Raw genomic sequence first — 17,920 nt, 5'->3', positions numbered from 1 at the left:
AAAAAGGAGCTTTGGAACAAATATAAAAATAGGATTTATGAATTCAAACATAGGACCAGCTCCTGCTGTGTGGCCTGTTGTTTCAGATCATTATTACTTTTTTCTATTTTACATGTCGAGGTAAAATAAAAATGTTTCATACCAGTACAAGCCAAATTTATGTATGTGGAATTGAAACTAAGCCATGAGAAAAGTTAATAATGCTGGATTTATGTTGGTAATCAGAACCAAGATATTAGAATGCTGTGACATCAGACTGCATGTGGTAAACTAGAGGCATTGACAAACTGCTGGTTAGTAACCAGACTATCCATTATTATTAATATGAGCAGAGGTGACACCTTTCTCTCCATGTCATGCCTTCAGAAATTAAAATGAAACATGTTCAAAAACAGACAAATTGTACTGTGTGCCAGACCATCAGAAATAAAAAGAAGAGTTTACGCCTGCAATTGTTTTATGTGCAATAATTTTGGACATTGAGCGCAAGTTGGAAACTAGTTCCCCACCCTCTAAAAAATAAAAAAAAGGCCTGTTTTGATCCATAAGAGGGATCGATCATGTTGTCTTTTGCATACAAAACAATTGTTTCTATCACAACAACATACTTTTTTCTCTTTCTTGCTATAGTGTTAAGAAAAAAAATGTTATTTTTTTAAATCACAATGGGCAGATCAAATCCCTGAGAAAACTGAAAATCCGTTTCAGCCAGGAATGCTTTATTGGTGCACCTAGATTTACTTTTGATTTAGACTTGCTAAATCCAAATTGGTTAATATTTTATTTATATTATTAGCCTTCGTCATTCATTAAAAATGTCTCAGAAAATGTTTTAGTTGGTTACTTAAAATGAATGAGTTGTTTTCTCAGCTCGTTCTACATAACGTTACATGGATCTTCTCCACAATATACTACAATTTTATTCTGAATAGCCATTAAAAATGACTCCCACTCCTTAGAGAGTGTAAAAAGATCGATGTATTTGTGCCTGTGATGCTCGTTGTTCTCCAAACACAACACCTGCTGTTCTGCACCTCTGTGTAGATTCTCTGATTGATTCTTCATAAACAAGGAATCACAGATGACTTGAGCCAGCTCGACTAATGATACAGCATACAAAGCTTTAATGGGTGCATTCATCAAAGCACAGAGTCACACGACTGCCTTCGCCCTGGTTTTTTCTTCCATATATCCTTGCTCCCCCCAACAATCCAGCTCATTTCATTACATGTTATCTGATATTCTTAACAAGATGTTCCTGTGGTCCACTCTGTCTTCGCTATTCATTTCTGGCTGAATTATTTACATAAATTCAGATTTCCAAAGTGATGCTACAGATAACACTTTTCACTTACTGCATTTCTTTTCATCATTTATAGGTTATTTTTTAAAGCTTTTAAATCAGTCATGAGTTTCAAATTCACTTTACGAAACTTTAAATTAATCACTACCAGCATATGTTAAGTTTCAGGGATTTAAAATTAGTTTATTTTTAGGCAATAGTAATTCAGAATGTTTTGCATGTCTAAAAAATAAATCAGGTGTAAAACTGGTTTTAACCATCAGATACTAGAACAAATTCACTGCACTGTGTTCTGCTTCCAACCTGCAGTTCATCATAATATAAAACCAGGTGTTTGGCCTTCATAATAATTAGTTCCTGGTACTGAATGGGGCATCACTAATCATCCACTGAATAAAGCACTATTTTTTTTCATTATTTATTTTAAAATGATAATTTTATGTAGCCCCAGTTTACAACAAACATGAAGTGAATGCATTTTACAAGACAAATACATCCAATAAATATACAGAGATGTAATTACATTAATTCAGTGCAATCCTATACATTTAGAGGATGTTGATCTTGATGTTGTACTTGAGTCTGTATGGAGCCTTAGTATTCAGAAGTCTCGATACTTTAGAATCAACTTGTCTGAATCTTTTCTCTGTTGCAGTGGCACGAGTTGGAGCTGGGGCTGGGCTTCGGCTGGCAGCAGCATCTTGGCCGAGTTTGGGACCCTTCACCTTGAATTTGTGCATCTGACAGAGCTGTCAAACAACCCAGTCTTCAAAGAGAAGGTATGCATGACTCAATAGAACAAACATTTTATTATGTTTCAAGTTATTTCCTTAACTATGAGCTGATACAGTATTACAATCTTTATAAACTCCATTTGGTGTTTTTCATTTACAAGTACATTTTTGTAAATTAGAATAAAATCAAAAGGTGAATTTATTTCAGTACAATTTAAAAGGTGCTAGCCTGGCAAAGACCAGTTCATTGTCCTACACTTTGCTTCATAAGGAGGTGGCTATGGAGATTTAATCGCTTGATAAAAGAATGGACTTTGTCGAAGTTTTAAACAATTGAATTTGCACCAAAGAGAGATGTACATACAAAATTACTTATTAGAAGTTGTCAGTTTCCTCCAGACTCTTGGGCCATGAAAACTATGTGAATTAAAAATTAAAAATAAAAAAATTCCATTTGAGAGAAGGACTTTAAACAATAGTCAAGTGTCTTTTCTTCTTAATCCACATAGCATGCTTCTGACATTGACTCTGGTTTAGGAGCGACTTAACATAAGGAAAAAACAGCTGCAGCGTACACCTTGTGAATCTAACCCCGACTCTTGGGCTTTGCTTCACTGACCTCCCAAAGCTTCTGGCACAATGAACAGCAAACTTCTTTAAGCAGTGGGCTTTTGCAGCTTTGCTTACCTTTGCAGTGGATCTCAGGATGTTTTTTTTTTTGTCATTTGGTGGAAGAAATTGAAATAAATGTTAGAAATATACCATTATATGTTTAGCTTTCATCATTTCTTCCCCTCAAATTTATTAGCAAAAGTTTTTAGCGTTGAAATGATGTTTTAGTAAAAGTTTGCTTTCTGAAAGTGCCACACTGCCTAAATCTGAGGACTTATGATTGCAGGTGATGAACATCAGGAAGCTCTTGAACAAAATTGAAAAACCTCACGGCCTGTATCCGAACTTCCTCAGTCCAGTCAGCGGCAACTGGGTTCAGCGTAAGTGTCGTAGCCAATGTATATGTGATATTTAATGTGGCAAACGTTAATAAACATGTTCTTATATAATTTTCTGTAATAATGTTTCTAATTTTGAAATTAACCTTCTAAATATCTTTAATTGGTCTTAAAGGCAAACTAATTTCTGAGATTTTATGGCAAGCTCTTATGAAGGTTTTGCAACCGCTGTTGTGTATCTCATAGTGTTGGTCAGAATTACAAGAAAGTGTGATCCCTGATCACACTTTTTACCGTTTCTTACTCCTTTGTCTGAATTTCACATATCTGACAGTAAGTCGCCTTTTATGTCAAAAGTGTTTTTCGGTGCTCGTTTGTCATTCACCCATCGGTCTGCTTCTTTTCATTTTAAATATAAATCTCATAAAGTGGAGTGGCAGTGACGAGATGACTGTAGCTCTGGGTTATTGGAATAATAATAAATTCAATTACTTTGTAAAAATAGATCTTTCCAATTTACCTGAGAGGAAGTGGGGGTGGGGAAGATCAGGGTGATAAGATGGCGCTGGGAAGGAAAAGGTGCTAATCTCTATGATTACGGCAGCTAATTGTTGCGGAGGAGCATGCAGGGAAGCTGAGAGGTACATAAATACCAGGAGAAGGAAAAATAAGCTCTGGCTCCCCTCGTTTGTCTGTGTCAAGGACAGACACAGCAGCACAGAGATAACCTTGTGAAGGAGTCTGCAGAGGTATTTGTGTTTGAATGAAGCATGAAAGAATAGATAAAGACTCATATGGTACCATATCCTTTAATATTTTATTGAATGTTGACATAGAACAGCAAGAAGAACAAGAACAGATAATTGATTTTGGTTTCTGTTTCCTTTTGGAAAATTGATACATTGAATATTTTACGGTTTTTGTTTGGAGAAAACTAATTTTAAACATAGGTGTTATGAATGAATCATGACGGGTAAATATAACCACTGAAATTTACACAAACTGTGTAAGTTTCAGTACTTAATCATAAAAGTAATGTTCAGTACTTCTATGATTAAACCAAATCCATTTAGCTAAATTAGACAGTTAAAGAAATTAGATGGTGAAAAGAATAGAAAACCATAAAGTGAAAATTATTATTTACTTGTGTAGAGAAATATGGTCCAGTGTTTGTTTGTTTTTTAAAGATTGGAACATTTTTATACAAGACTTGTTTGTAATGCTACAATTTATTTTCCTCATTTATTTTCTTTAGACCATGTTTCCATTGGTGGCCTTGGAGACAGTTTTTATGAGTATTTGATTAAATCCTACCTGATGTCAGACAAGACCGACGAGGAAGCAAAGAAGATGTACTACGGTGCACTAGAGGTTTGAAAAATGTTATCTTGTAATTGACACACAGAGATCTATGTAGTAAATAAGCTCATGGAGTACTCTCTTTTTGCAAAGACTTTCTAATAGCAACTACATAGCTGCTATTAGAAACCAGCACTTTAATTTGATATTAAAGTGCCGGTGAAACTCCTAATCACTTTTTATTGGTGGTATTAGAGTAAAACTAATTATTTTAAGGAGCTGTTAAGTGTTCAACTCATTGAGTTTATGTATTTCTAATGTTTGTGCTAAATAAAGGTAAGATTTTGCCCCCCCAAGTCAACATGTAACACACTGTTACAAAAGGTACAGGAAGTACTCCTACCTCAGAACATTATCTCTCAAACACCTTATACACCAAGGGCTTCATAACAGTGATAAAACAAAGCATATTTGTGCTGAAGAGGAGGCAAACTGAATTTTGTGGTTGATTTCCAGCCTCTAGTTTTTCTAGATGTTTAACCAGCTGTTACCAATTTCACCTGATTCCAATTTCCCCTAAAGAGCTATAAAAAGAGATAAAAAGATCAATTTAAATATCTTTTTCTAGTGTTTTCAGCATGAACAGTTATTAATCTCAGGAAATGATGCATATTACAACATATGTGAGAGAGTGCAATATATCAACAAATATATAAAGGTTTTACAGAGACAAAATTATAAGCTGTTTGCAATAAGCGCTGCTAAAACAGTAGACTTCTTGTGTATGCTCAAGTAAAATACATCCCTATTTTCTGGGAGAGTTTTGAAACTTCCAGAACAATCCCAACTTTTCAAATCAGAATTGTTTTGATATTAGATCAAAATGATGCAGCAGCAAATTTTCATCTTTCCTTATTGCTTTCTGAACTATCCACTCTCTCACAGCCTAAATAAGCCACAAAATATCTTGACATATTGTAAACCGATTTTCTATTTTAAATACTTTATACACTATAATAGATAATAACTGAGTTTTCTTTCACAGGAAAAACTTCATCAGAAAGTGTTGTTCAAAAAGTGACATCATTAGTGGTGTCTCGACATGGTTACTTCATTGATCAGAAAAAAATGTAGTTAAAAAAAGAAAAAAAAAACATTTATTGGCCACGGTCAACTTATTTGCAAATCACATTAATCCAGTTAACACCAGATTTTACTGTGCAGCTTTAATCAGTGCCCAAAAAAGAGGACAATAAACATGTTCTGGGTGACAGAGCTTAAAACTTCCTGAAAAGAATAATACAGACTTTGCCTATTCAATATGATAATTTCAAGCTTCTATTAAGACTTCCTCATTTATCATGAAGGGGTCAAGCTAAAGGCTGACCCACTAATTATAAAATCTCTTTCTTAATTGTGACTTGGTTTTTATTGGCCATAGACCATGATGTTAAATATCAGCTGCAGGTTTATTCAGAAATCTGAAGGTGAGGGCAAAGCAGAGCTAATTAAAACAGTGTGGAATGAGAAAACATTTTCCAATTATGCTCTGCAACTTCTAATTAGTCTAGAAATTATTAGTCTAAACCCTGAGGAAAATATACTTTCTTAAAATGGGATATCTATAATTTTTGGTTCAATATATTAATGTATTTTCTATTTCCAAAACTACATCTTTGTTATAGCTTTCTTATCATGTACAACATGCAACAGTTTTGCAATTATGAAACTGGGCTTGCTTTCTATCAGTTAATTATGTGAAGACAGAACATTCTGGAGATGATATTGAAATGTTCTGCTTAAATAAAGGACTAAAAATTTGAGTTTTCTTTTTTCAGGAGCTTCTTTATCTTAAGTTGTTGCCAAAAATGATAAACCCATTTAAAACCTCAACTTCAGCTGCTGGTTAGTCAGCATTTTAAAGAGACTTGCATAAAAATCCTCATATTGTCTGCTTTAATAAACTTAAAAACTGAAAAGCAACAGCTGGGAAAAAACAGAATGTTTTAAACGAAGCAAGAATTTATCTTTTATAGATGGATAAAATATGATCCTTAATGTTCTTCATTTCTGGTAGAACTCTGAAACCTATCACTATATACATTGGTGAACAAGTGAGGATTAATTTAGTAATTCCTTCCTGTTGTCATGGATTCAAAGATCGAATCTATTTAAAACAAAAGCCTGCAGCATGTGTGTTCTCTCCCTTTAGTTTGGCTTATTGACACCTTAACATCAATAAGGATTTAGACACAGTTTCTTTATGTTTATTTGATGCACAGCTGTAAAACCAGTAAATTACTTGTAGTTTTACAAGGTTGTTTTACACACACCTTTGCTATTTTGTTTAAACATCTTTATCAATTTTTGGGCGATTACCAAACCAATTATTAGTATTTCACTGTTGTTTATATTTTATAACTGCAAGTAACATTTTATTTTTAATCTTAGAGTCAATAGAAAGTATTCAGCTCGGTGAATATCAGCTTCCTTCCGTGAGCCGATTAAAAAAACAGCAGATGTGAGATCTGAAGGTTGCTGATCAGGATTGAGTAGAATCTGCAGCAAGGTTTCTCATTTCATAGCCAACACTCTGAAAGATAAAATATTATTCCATTCTGTTTGGTACTGCAGGCGATTGAAGCTAACCTGGTTCAGAAGTCCCCTGGTGGCCTCACCTACATGGCAGAGTGGAGGGGGGGCATCCTCGACCACAAGATGGGTCACCTGGCCTGCTTCTCTGGGGGCATGATTGGCATTGGCGCTGATGATGGAGCACCAGAAAAGAGGCAGCACTACCTTGATCTCGCTGCTGAGATCACACACACTTGCCATGAGAGCTACACTCGTTCAAGTAAGTAGATGTGTCAGCACTGAAAAAAGATCTGCACATACAGGTGCAGTTCAGTAAATTGGAATTTTAATGTGTTTTTTTTAATAATTCAAAATCTGACATTTATGTTAAATCATAAAGCATTTCAAGCCTTTATTTCTGTGTTTCTAATTATTATGGCTTACAGCAAATTAAAAAAAAATATTTTTTTTAATACATGATATACTCATTCTATCACTAGTGCTGGTGGTACTATCATGCTAGTGGTAGCACACTACTGATGCATGATAGTGCATTTGTCTTTAGCACTGTCATGCTAAAGACAAATGAGTATCTGTCTATAGTTATATTACAAGGATTAATTTCCTATTCTCTGATATTCTTTTTCCTTGAGATGCATCTGTGTGAAAAAGGTGGGAAGAAACAATACTTTAAAGTATCATTATACTTTAGCTCCTTCATTTTAAAGGTTTTACCTTTTACCAGACTTTGCTCCATTATTTACCACCAACTTATCAGGTCAGAAGAGCTAATTAGCTACTTTTTTTTTTCTCATCTTATTTGGAATTTTTAATTTTTTTTTAATTATATTCTCCCAAAACACAATTTACACTGGTACAGCATGGAAGAGAATATTCTTAATAAAAGTTTTATCTGGTCTAACTCCTCAAAACGTATGAAGGAGCCCATAATTTGTAGATTTTATTAATACTTTTTTTTTTTTACAAAATCTGTCTTGTTAGGAGAGGTTAATGTGAAAATTTGTAAGAAAACGAGTTTAGAAAAGCAATGCTGGAAATTAAAAGAGCTTCAGGCTTTTTAATTTTTATCCTCAATGAAATGAAGAAGCTCTCTGTGTGGCTGCACCTCTGGAGATAGAAAAAAGGACACGTCTAAAAAGGAGCAAATTATTTTTTTTAAATGTCTCGCCACAGAAGTACAGCTTTGGTGTTTGTGAACTAAAAATCCAGGTTGTGTATCTAAATTAGAAAAAGGCAATTAATTGAGACATTAATTATTATTTAAAATGCTTCAATTTGTTCAGGATGAAAATGAAAACAGGAAAAATTATGTATATCATTAATACCATCTGTTTTTTAGACTATTGTTTTATCTCTTCCCCGGCATCTGTTCTACTATTGGCAAAAATTTAAGTGCTTGCCCCCCAGTTTTAGGTTAAATTGATTCATCTTCTATTTTTGCTGCAGCAATGAGGTAATTTAACTCATCATATAACAGTTTCTATGACGCACTTTGAATACTTTTGATGTTCAGATCCAAAAGGCTTCTCCAGCTTTCTCTTTCATGATCATCCACCAGGTTCTCTTACTGGGCTCTGATAGTGCTTAGCATCTTTTGGATTAGCAGACAGCATCAGAGAGAGAAGAGAGATTTTAATTTGTGCAGAGTGGCTGACATGTATTTGTGTTCAAATTCTGATACCATGAAGGTTTACTGCTGCTCCTCTAAATCTCTGTCAGCTTCACAACTACTGTCAAAGAGAGGGAAAGGTTATCAATTTCAGAGAGAAGGTTTCAATAAACACAGCTCTTTGTTGGTAAGAGGACCAAGAGGGAAAATGAACATTAAACCAACTTCTCATTCTTAGTTGGAAATATTGATAATAGTTTATATTAAAGCATTTAAATTTTTTCGCAAAATGTCAGCACTGACTGACTCAGTCTTGACCTTTTCAGAGAAAATGTTGGCGTCAAGTAGCTGTTATTATGATCAACTAAATGACTTAAACACAGCCACTTCATCTTACTAAGCCAGAACTGCCTGAAGTTCAAACTTGTTTTTAAAAATATAGATTTTAAACTTGTAGCCAGCTGAACCATTGTCTTGAGATTTTTTAAGCATGTGTAATAAAAATGTGTGAGCTTCTTTGACATGTGCTTGATTTTGATAAGATTTTGACAACATTGCTTTGCATAAATTAAGGCTAATAGCAAATTGTGAGAAACTGATTATAACTAAAAAAGAGAATAATCTAACCTACGCAATACAATGAAGCTTCTGTTTAATACATTTTTAAGGTGGAAAAAAAATCTCAATATGATCACTTAAGACATGAGGTGAAGGATAAGAGTGATATACATTTCTGTCTATACATATCAAACTTGTCTAGCAGTTTTACACATTCATAACAAGGTGATTTATTTCCAGCACTTGTTAAATTAGGTGATTATGGCTTACGATAATGAAAATATGAGGTATTGTCGAGAGGAAGACACTCGATCCAGACATGCCAATCGGTCGAAAACCATTGAAAGCAATCTAGGGTTCCTTAACACCTCAGCAGAGCCTCTGTGTTCAGTCTTAAGGATGCAGTTATTCATGCAAAAGAAGTCCCAGGCAAATATTTAGTATACATTACTTTTTATTGGTTTCATCTAAAGATGTTTACATTATTCTTGATAAATACTTTGATATACGTCTGTGTAAATTAAATCTATGAAATGTGTATTTCCCTTATCAGTGTTGTTACAATTTAAGATGCATCCATCGCATGTACACAGTCTTGTCCTTGTCATTTCCTTCACCCTCTGTTCCTTCCCTCAAATGCACAATCATCAAAAAAAAGGTCACCAGAGCCACAGAAGCCTTGAAAACAAAACAGAATGCATACTTTAAAAACCACCGTGAAACTTTTCATAAAAAAACATTTATGGTTTTGCAATAATGTAGTTGGAGGTGAGCTGTTGCAGCAAGTAGAGGAGGTTATCACCACGTTATTAAAAGGAAACATGAAATACAGCAGACCAGATCAGTATCTGCAGCAGTAACCAACCACTGAAAAACCCTAGCAAATTTACCTTTAGAAAAATGAACTTTATTACTGTAAATACAAAAGACTTTAATTGTGATTACATTTACATTCTCAAATATCTAATGTGTTTAGCAAAGAAATTTTCCAGACCGATGTTTGGTTAGACCAGCCTGTTATGGTTAAAGAGGGAACTCAGCCAAATGTACCAGTTTACCTACGGATATACTTACTATCTATAGTGATAAACCATAGATAGTAAAAAGGACTGAGGTCCTAAATAAGTAATGCTAAAATTAGCACCTTCTGAAATGTGGCTGGATTAATAATTAGGGATAAGGTAAGAAGCACAGGATGTCTTAGATTAGAGTTGCCACTCTTCCGCATCAGAAAAGACAGTTGATGGGATTTTGCCATCTGGTGCAACTCACCTTCAAGACGTGTGCCTAGAAATGCAGGCCGGAGGACATGAAGTAATATCTGGCACAGTACCTCAATGCTGTTGATTTTTAGGAAAGAAATCTGTTGTACCTAAAGTAATAAAAAAAAAATCACCATAGCTTGGGGTGAACTTGCAAACCATGCACAGAAAAATCGCAGGTGAAATTGCTGCTGTGAGTTTTACATTTGTCAGTATCCAAATACATACAGTCCAGGTAGCAAAGCCAATTGAGGACATTCATACCTGAATATAAACAGGAACCTCTGTGTTATGAACAAAATGATTATGGGTATTTTTTTCCATCTCTGCAAAATATAGCACAAATTGGAGCTGTGTTCTTTCAAGTATTTGTTTAGAAGAAGGCCTTTGTTGAGCTTCTACAGATAATAACAGACATTAACTTCTAGAAAAAAATCATGTTTAGAATTAAATTGTCCCGAGCTCACTGGCAGGCTGTGGTAGATTTTTGATTAGCAAAGTTTTGTTTTCTACCAGCTTATATTGTCATCGTGGGAGTCATTAGTAGACCCAACAAAGATTCTCAGGCCTGTATAGAGTTAATCAATTAGAATCAAAATCAATAACACAGGAGAAATCAGAGTCAGTAAAAAGTCTTTTACAAGGCAAAGAACACACAAAAAATATAAATGTATTGGATAATTTGAAGTACTTTCTCCCTTTTTCTGCCTTGTCTATCTCTTTTATTGCTTTAAAATATGCCTTTTGTGTTTAACTTTTATTCTTTAGTATGTTTTTAAATTAATTTAAACTTGTAATTTATTATTTTTGCAGCATTCAACAAGTTATCTGTTTTCCTTCAGTACCTGTTGATAATTTGAACTAAACATAGTTTATTCTGAGAAAAACACTAAGCCACTAATTGCCTTAATGTTTGCTTTTGATGCATGCACACCATAATGAGCCAGATGACTAGAAAACTGAATACTGCATGTGACTCAGACTTTTTGTTTCTCACAGATTATCAGTCTGAATGCAGCAATTTGCATACATTTTGTGAACTTTGTACCTGCCTTATTTAAACGGAGAACAATTTTGTAATAAACAGCCTCTATGTGTGGGTCGAAGATCTCTGAAAAGCATGAGGATTTTTTTTTTAAACTGCACAGCTGGTGCACACAGAAATCTTTTAAATTAAATAAATTTCAACTCCAAAGCCTTTGTGCATATAGGAAAAAAAAAAGCAAAACATGTGCTTCGTCTTGATTTTTGACAAAAATAACACAAATCCCTAAGGATCACATGAAAAAAAAAACTTTGTGCAAAGAAATATCTTTTGTCTGATCTCTGTTTCTGTCTCTTTCAGCGACTAGACTGGGACCTGAGGCCTTCAGATTCGACAGTGGAGCTGAAGCTACAGCTAATAGACTGAGTGACAGATATTACATCCTACGACCAGAAGTCATCGAGAGCTATATGTACATGTGGAGACTGACCCATGACCCCAAATACAGAGACTGGGGATGGGAGGCAGTCGAGGTAATACCAGTAAATTAGGATAAATACCTTTTAATAACCAGGATTTGTATGTATTATATTACCATCACATTCTCTTGGACTACTTTGGTATTTATTTTGAATAAGTGCAATTATGACTTGTACTAATGCAAAAAACTTCATTGTAAAAATAGCTCAAAGCTTCACAGATGAGCTCTATTCATACTAAGATGATATTACAATCAGATGGAATTCATGTACTTATTAATTGACCTCTGAAGGCTGTCAGTTTCAGTTGATTGTAATCAATCATTAAAGTAACTCAAGATAAATGTCCACCACACTGTTTGGACTACTTTTCTTCACATCACAATTATGAACTATTTATAGAGGGAGAAAATGCATTTTCATTAAAACATAGTGTAGTTTTTTTTTTTTTTTTTACTTTTTCTAAAATGTTTGCATAAACTAGTTTGGAATTACAACCAAGTTTATTCCTCTTGCTCAAAATTTAATTGAAAAACACACCTCTAGCCAGTGCTACACACTAGTAATTTTTTCATTTTATTTTTAATTGAGGAGGATGGAACAGAGTGCAATTTTGCTATCTGTACTGCTGTCTTATTGGTGACCTGCATTATCATTTTCATGGTTCTCCTCGCTTATTATGTCAAGCCCTTTCAACACCCTAATTTATCATCCAGCAGCTTTCTTCATATTGTGTGGCACTATACATTAGGTAGTAGAACAGACAGTTCTGCCACCAAGAGATGAAAGCTCTGCTGGGAATCACCATTATTAATGTGGCAATAGGCAGGACATTAACTGCTGTAAACCGTAGCACGCTGGCATGAGAGTTAGCATTAATTTAGCACTCACAAGAAGAGGAAAGATCAGGCTGACGAGTTTGACAGGGCTATAATTATCAGGCACAAAGGTTGAAAGCTGTGTGCAACACTTCTGCTCAGGAACATCGAGCATTAACACGTCAGGGTCTTTGTTAATTAGCACGTATAAGGAAGCTCTCTTTAGCAGGGATAATAATGAGCTAATCCGCTTGGCTAGCCCAGCCGCTCTCCTTTCACCCTTGTCAGATTTGGCATTACTTGGACCTTTGTTGTATTGCTGGCTTGGTGCTTGTCATGTTTTATTCTTGATTTTTTTTTCTTTTTTTAATAAGTGTGAATACCATTATTGACCTATGGATTTAAATTTTGTTTCAAGTAACATCAGCGTAGTAACAAAGCATGTTTTACTATACGTACAGTTGCAAATGTCGAGGTAATTTTGTCATTTACTGTGATAAACATAATATAGCACACAAGAGTGAAATAAACAAGGATGCATGATTTTATTCATGTTTGTACAAATAGAAAAACTGAAAAATGTGTCATAGATTTGTACCTCGCCCCTTTTAAATCCTAAATGATATATAGTGCTACCCATTGCCTTCTGAAGTCATAAACCTGTGTGTTATTTCATGTTGGTATAAATGCAGCAGAAATTAAACATTTTGGGCTGTGTGAAGGAAAACTTATCACTGCTGTAAAACATAGAGGAAGTCTGAGAAAGACCTAAGACTGGGCTGGAAGTTCACCTTTCAGTAGAGCAACATAACTGAAGCATACAGACAAAGCTCTGACTGAAAAGTTGAGCTCGAGACTTGAAAACTGATTTTCACAGACATCTGGTAAAGAACAACAGGAAAAAGTGTGTTTCTAGATGTGAACATGTGGTAATACAATAGATTGAGTCAAGGAAGCTGAATCCAGACACCCAGCAAAACTTTCAGATTTTTATCTTAAAGATTTCTTTTTGTTTGAAGTTTATGATAAACTTGTGTTGGTTTTCCACATAAAATTGTAACAACATCATTAGAGGTTTCTGGTTGAGGTGTAAAAATCTTTATGAGGTACTAAAGACAGAGTTTGGTTTTGTCATTCACCTGTTTCTTTCTGCCTTTTGTTAGGCCCTGGAGCAGCACTGCAGAGTGGAGTCTGGTTTCTCTGGGATTCGTGATGTTTACACCCTGACAGCCAGCCACGACAACATGCAGCAGAGCTTCTTCCTGTCAGAGACACTTAAGTAAGTCTCTCTTGCTTTTTAACTTCCCATTGCTGGGAGGAAGGTTATTGTAAGATCTGCTTGCACCACCTTTCATCTGCATGAAAGTAATACAGGGTCAGATCCTGAACACTGGGGATTCATCTCTACTTCTTATCTGTTCTGCCTACGAAGCGTGATCGTGATTTGAATGAAACAGTCACAATGTCTGCTTCAGAAGTTAATCTAACTTTTAATCAGATACTTTTTACCCATCAAGGAAGGTTTAGTTTCAGCTATTCTTACACTGCAGATATTATGCTACACAAACCAGTCAGTCTACACCAGCATGTAGATAACAAAAGCTTAGCCTTCTAAAGAGAGGGGCAGTGACTCATTTAGGTTAGTAGTCACCAGAGCACCACTGCCTTATTCAGTGCTACACTGCTTCCAACATGCTCCTTTGAAAGTTAAGTGACTGATCTAGATTAAGAAGAAATCACAAATGATGAATAATTAATGTTTTCCAAGTAAGTCAAAGCTTTGCAGCTCGTCAGGTGGGAGGGAGGTTTTTAAACGTGGTCAACATTGAGAAAATGTTCAACTGTAAAGATGAGAGAGCTGCTGCAAATAGTAAATTTGAGGCTTTGCATAATTTGTTTGCTAATTCACGCCCAGATATGGTAAATTTCTTTACAACACAGGTTATTCTGTTGTTTGAGCATTTTTTAAAACACATTTCATTGTACAAGGGTAGCAAGTTACTGTTCTCTGACATTAGTATAGTTTGATTTTAAAATATTAAAGTATCAACAATCAAAAAAGAAGGAAGACCAGCTCTGTTTGGGGGAATTAAGTTTAAAATGCAACCATTTTTCTTGTTTGTTCAGGTATCTTTACCTGCTTTTCTCTGACGATGACCTCCTCTCCCTGGAAGACTGGGTCTTTAACACCGAAGCCCATCCGCTGCCCATCATCCGTAAAAGCTGTCTGCAGGATGAAGTAACAGAGGAAAAGACAGTCTCTGAATAACAGCACTCAACAACTGAGACAGTTATGGACAAATCTGCACAGTTCATGTGCACACAGAGTCACATTGCAAACACCAATTCAGTGCAGATTCAGGGTCTTTTAAGGAGTGAGTGGTTGACTCTCAGTTCCTTTCCAGAAAAGGATGTTGTCGTTTTATGCTGTGATTGTATATCCTTTTGCCGGGGTTCCTTCCTACTGGCACTTATTTTTTTGCGGACAATCAAAACAAACATGACTTTCATGAAGAAATACCTTTTTCTTTCCTTCTTTCCTCTGTGAGGAAACCGCTATAACTTACAGACCCAAATGTATGGGAGAAGGTTTGAACTATGGGCCATACTGTCAGAGAGATACAGAACCACTTGAGTTTTGCTCATCATTTTAGTTTACCTTTAGTGATGATGTTTTCCCTTTAGGCTTATTTCTGGTTTTCCTTTGTGAACACGTTGCCCAAAGGTTGTTTTTTTTTCATTTCTATTCCCCTCTTTTAAAGTCAAGTGTGTTAGTGAAATTTAAAGAAAGGATGGGAGTTAAATAATGTACAGATAAACACAAAATGTGACTCTCAAATCCACCTTGAAACTAATGTTGATGTCATGTTTCTTACTGAAACAAGGTTGAATTAATTTTTTAAAGGACAGAGATGTCAGGAAAGAGGCTTTCTCTTATGCATCCAGGGACCACATTTAAAAAAATATGTTTCCTGTCTATGCTCTGGTAATTTTATTTTCAACAGAACATTTGCTCAGCCTTTCACAATGAAATGGAGCACTCTCCATTTGTTCACTGTAAAAACAAAGCATCATGGGAAAAAAAAGACATCTGTTAGCCAACGTCAGATGTCTGTTCTGTTGGGAGTTTTTTTGCCTTCATGTACATCTATAGTGATGTTGCAGGCTTTTCGGCTGCAGAGACGAGCTTTTGCTTTCTATCACTGTTCTGTTAACAGTTGATCTTCTGCACAGTTGTGGAGTGAATGTGCTGTATATACAGATGAAGTGAGTGGCACCTGTATGAGCTTGTCTTGACTTAAGTTTGTGTCTCTTTTTTTCTTAATCTTTTTCTAAAACTTCAGTGGTTATTTTTGTTCTGGGTTCTCTTTGATTTGCTTCCCTCAGGTGTTTCAGTAAAAAGAAAAATCTACCAATGTCTAATTTTAAGTCAAGTTATTGCTGATATTAATTATTGTTATTACTTATTCTTACTGTTTAATTTTACTTTGTTCAATATTTTCAAATACTGATTAAAAAGAAACTGTGCAACTTTGTACATTTAAAACAATCATAATTGTTGTGTCCTTAATATTGGCTGGCTTGTTTAATTAATTTTTATTTTATTTTTATCAGTGTTTAATAGCAGGAAATAATCTGAATCAATCAGAAAAAAGTGCTACTGAGCCACCATTTATAGCTGCTTCCAGCAAACTAATCGTAGATTTAATTAAAAATGTGCTTTTTTTGTTGTTTTGAAATGTTCCAGCAATCATGACCAGAAAATGTCTAACGGTGTTTAGCTGCTGCACCGCACGCAGTGTGACAAGTCAACAAAGCGAGACTTAATATCATCCGCTCCAAATGATTCAGCTGCAGCTGCTGTCACCTGAATCCTAATTTTATCGTAATACCTTCAGGTGATTTCACATCCACTCTAAATGCTAGAAACATACATTATTGCCATTTAATAGTAATTTGATGATGTTACCTTTCAAATGTCATGGATCCTGTATAAACTGTTTAGCATTACAAGCTCAAATTGTCTATTAAGGAAATATTAGCCACATTACATCCTGCAGACAGAATATGATTACAATATTCTCCATCAGATAAGCTATGCTAATGGAATGATGGGGGCACAATGTGCATCATTACACAACTCAACTGATCTTTAACAACACAAATGAGTCCATTTAAAATCACCCACCACCATGAATTCTTTCCTCTAATTAGGTCGACATTGTTCCTACATTATTCATTAAACCAAAGCAAAATTTGTAAAAAAAAAAAAATCACATCTCAGTTTGAAAGACACAAAAGTTTAACCCTAATCTGATCCTAATCGCTACTATCACTTTTCCGTTTTCTAGATATCAGGTCTAGTGAGCCTTCTATAAAAGTCAACTCACCACTGAGCCTCCTATTTAGAAAGACTGATTCCTCAATATCCAGAATAATGCATCCCATTCCCTGTTGTGCTCAATATCAGTCTTATTCTGATCAATTGATCTGTCATACGCAAGTGCCTTAAAGCCATGCTAAAATCTCTTCCACAACTGTTGCGTGTGACTTCTTTTACTGGGAAAACACTCAGAAATAAAAATTAGCAGTATAAGAATAAAAAAAAATGAAGTCAGAGGAGGCATGTCTGCAGTTCATTCAAGCTGTTGGAGAGAGCAACACTTTTGACAGACACCAGGAAGGCTTAAGGTGTTTCGTCCTCAGTCAGAGTAAGGTTGCCTATTCTCTTGGGAATATATAAATATCTACAGTTAAAATAAATGTAGAACAAGATGCTAAACACTTAAACATGTCGACTTTGAAATTGTTTTTAAAAACACAATTGGTAAAATCTTTCTATTCAGTGATTTATCACATATAGTGTGACTTTGCCTCTTAATAAATTAAAATCTCCACTTGAGGCAAAAGGTACTACTGGTGTTTTCTTGTCATTGTATAGTTCTTTGTAGTTATTGTCAATTTTTGCCTGATTTATCTTGGACATTTTGCACCAAGCATGTTATTTGGAGTAGTTTGTACTCATTTTATATTTTTGTCCACAAACTTGATCAAACAATGTTATTTTGCTTTGATCAGTGGTCAAAATCTTAAATTTTATTAATCAATTGGTTTAAATGCAGATCTCAACTGAAATAAATGCAAATGGATTAAATAAATATACAATAAATTAAGCTACAGGAATAGGTTTGGACATCTCTGGTTTGCTATAGAATTTATTTTAAAAGATGTGTTAAACCACAGAATCCATAAAGTCTGAAACAAGCTAATCTAGAAATTATGTTCTCTTGCTTTAATAACAATGGCTAATTCTAACCCGCCATTGAG

General features: G+C 34.8%; 1 protein-coding gene across 1 annotated transcript in view; it reads left to right on the top strand.

The window, feature by feature from the left end:
* The window catches only part of LOC129370909 (mannosyl-oligosaccharide 1,2-alpha-mannosidase IA), a 190,230-nt gene extending 174,088 nt beyond the window's left edge, over window positions 1-16,142 (top strand). Inside the window, exons 6-12 of the mRNA XM_055047184.1 lie at window positions 1,959-2,082; window positions 2,936-3,029; window positions 4,243-4,358; window positions 6,921-7,140; window positions 11,656-11,828; window positions 13,756-13,871; window positions 14,720-16,142. Of these exons, the coding sequence (XP_054903159.1) occupies window positions 1,959-2,082; window positions 2,936-3,029; window positions 4,243-4,358; window positions 6,921-7,140; window positions 11,656-11,828; window positions 13,756-13,871; window positions 14,720-14,861 (985 nt within the window). The 3' untranslated portion in view covers window positions 14,862-16,142. The remainder of the gene's footprint in view (window positions 1-1,958; window positions 2,083-2,935; window positions 3,030-4,242; window positions 4,359-6,920; window positions 7,141-11,655; window positions 11,829-13,755; window positions 13,872-14,719) is intronic.
* The last annotated feature ends 1,778 nt before the right edge of the window (window positions 16,143-17,920 follow it).

This window comes from Poeciliopsis prolifica, unplaced genomic scaffold, assembly GCF_027474105.1.
Source record: "Poeciliopsis prolifica strain line A6 unplaced genomic scaffold, Auburn_PproV2 SCAFFOLD025, whole genome shotgun sequence".
In the NCBI taxonomy this organism is placed as follows: domain Eukaryota; kingdom Metazoa; phylum Chordata; class Actinopteri; order Cyprinodontiformes; family Poeciliidae; genus Poeciliopsis; species Poeciliopsis prolifica.
This window is presented reverse-complemented; position numbering and strand designations above follow the sequence as displayed.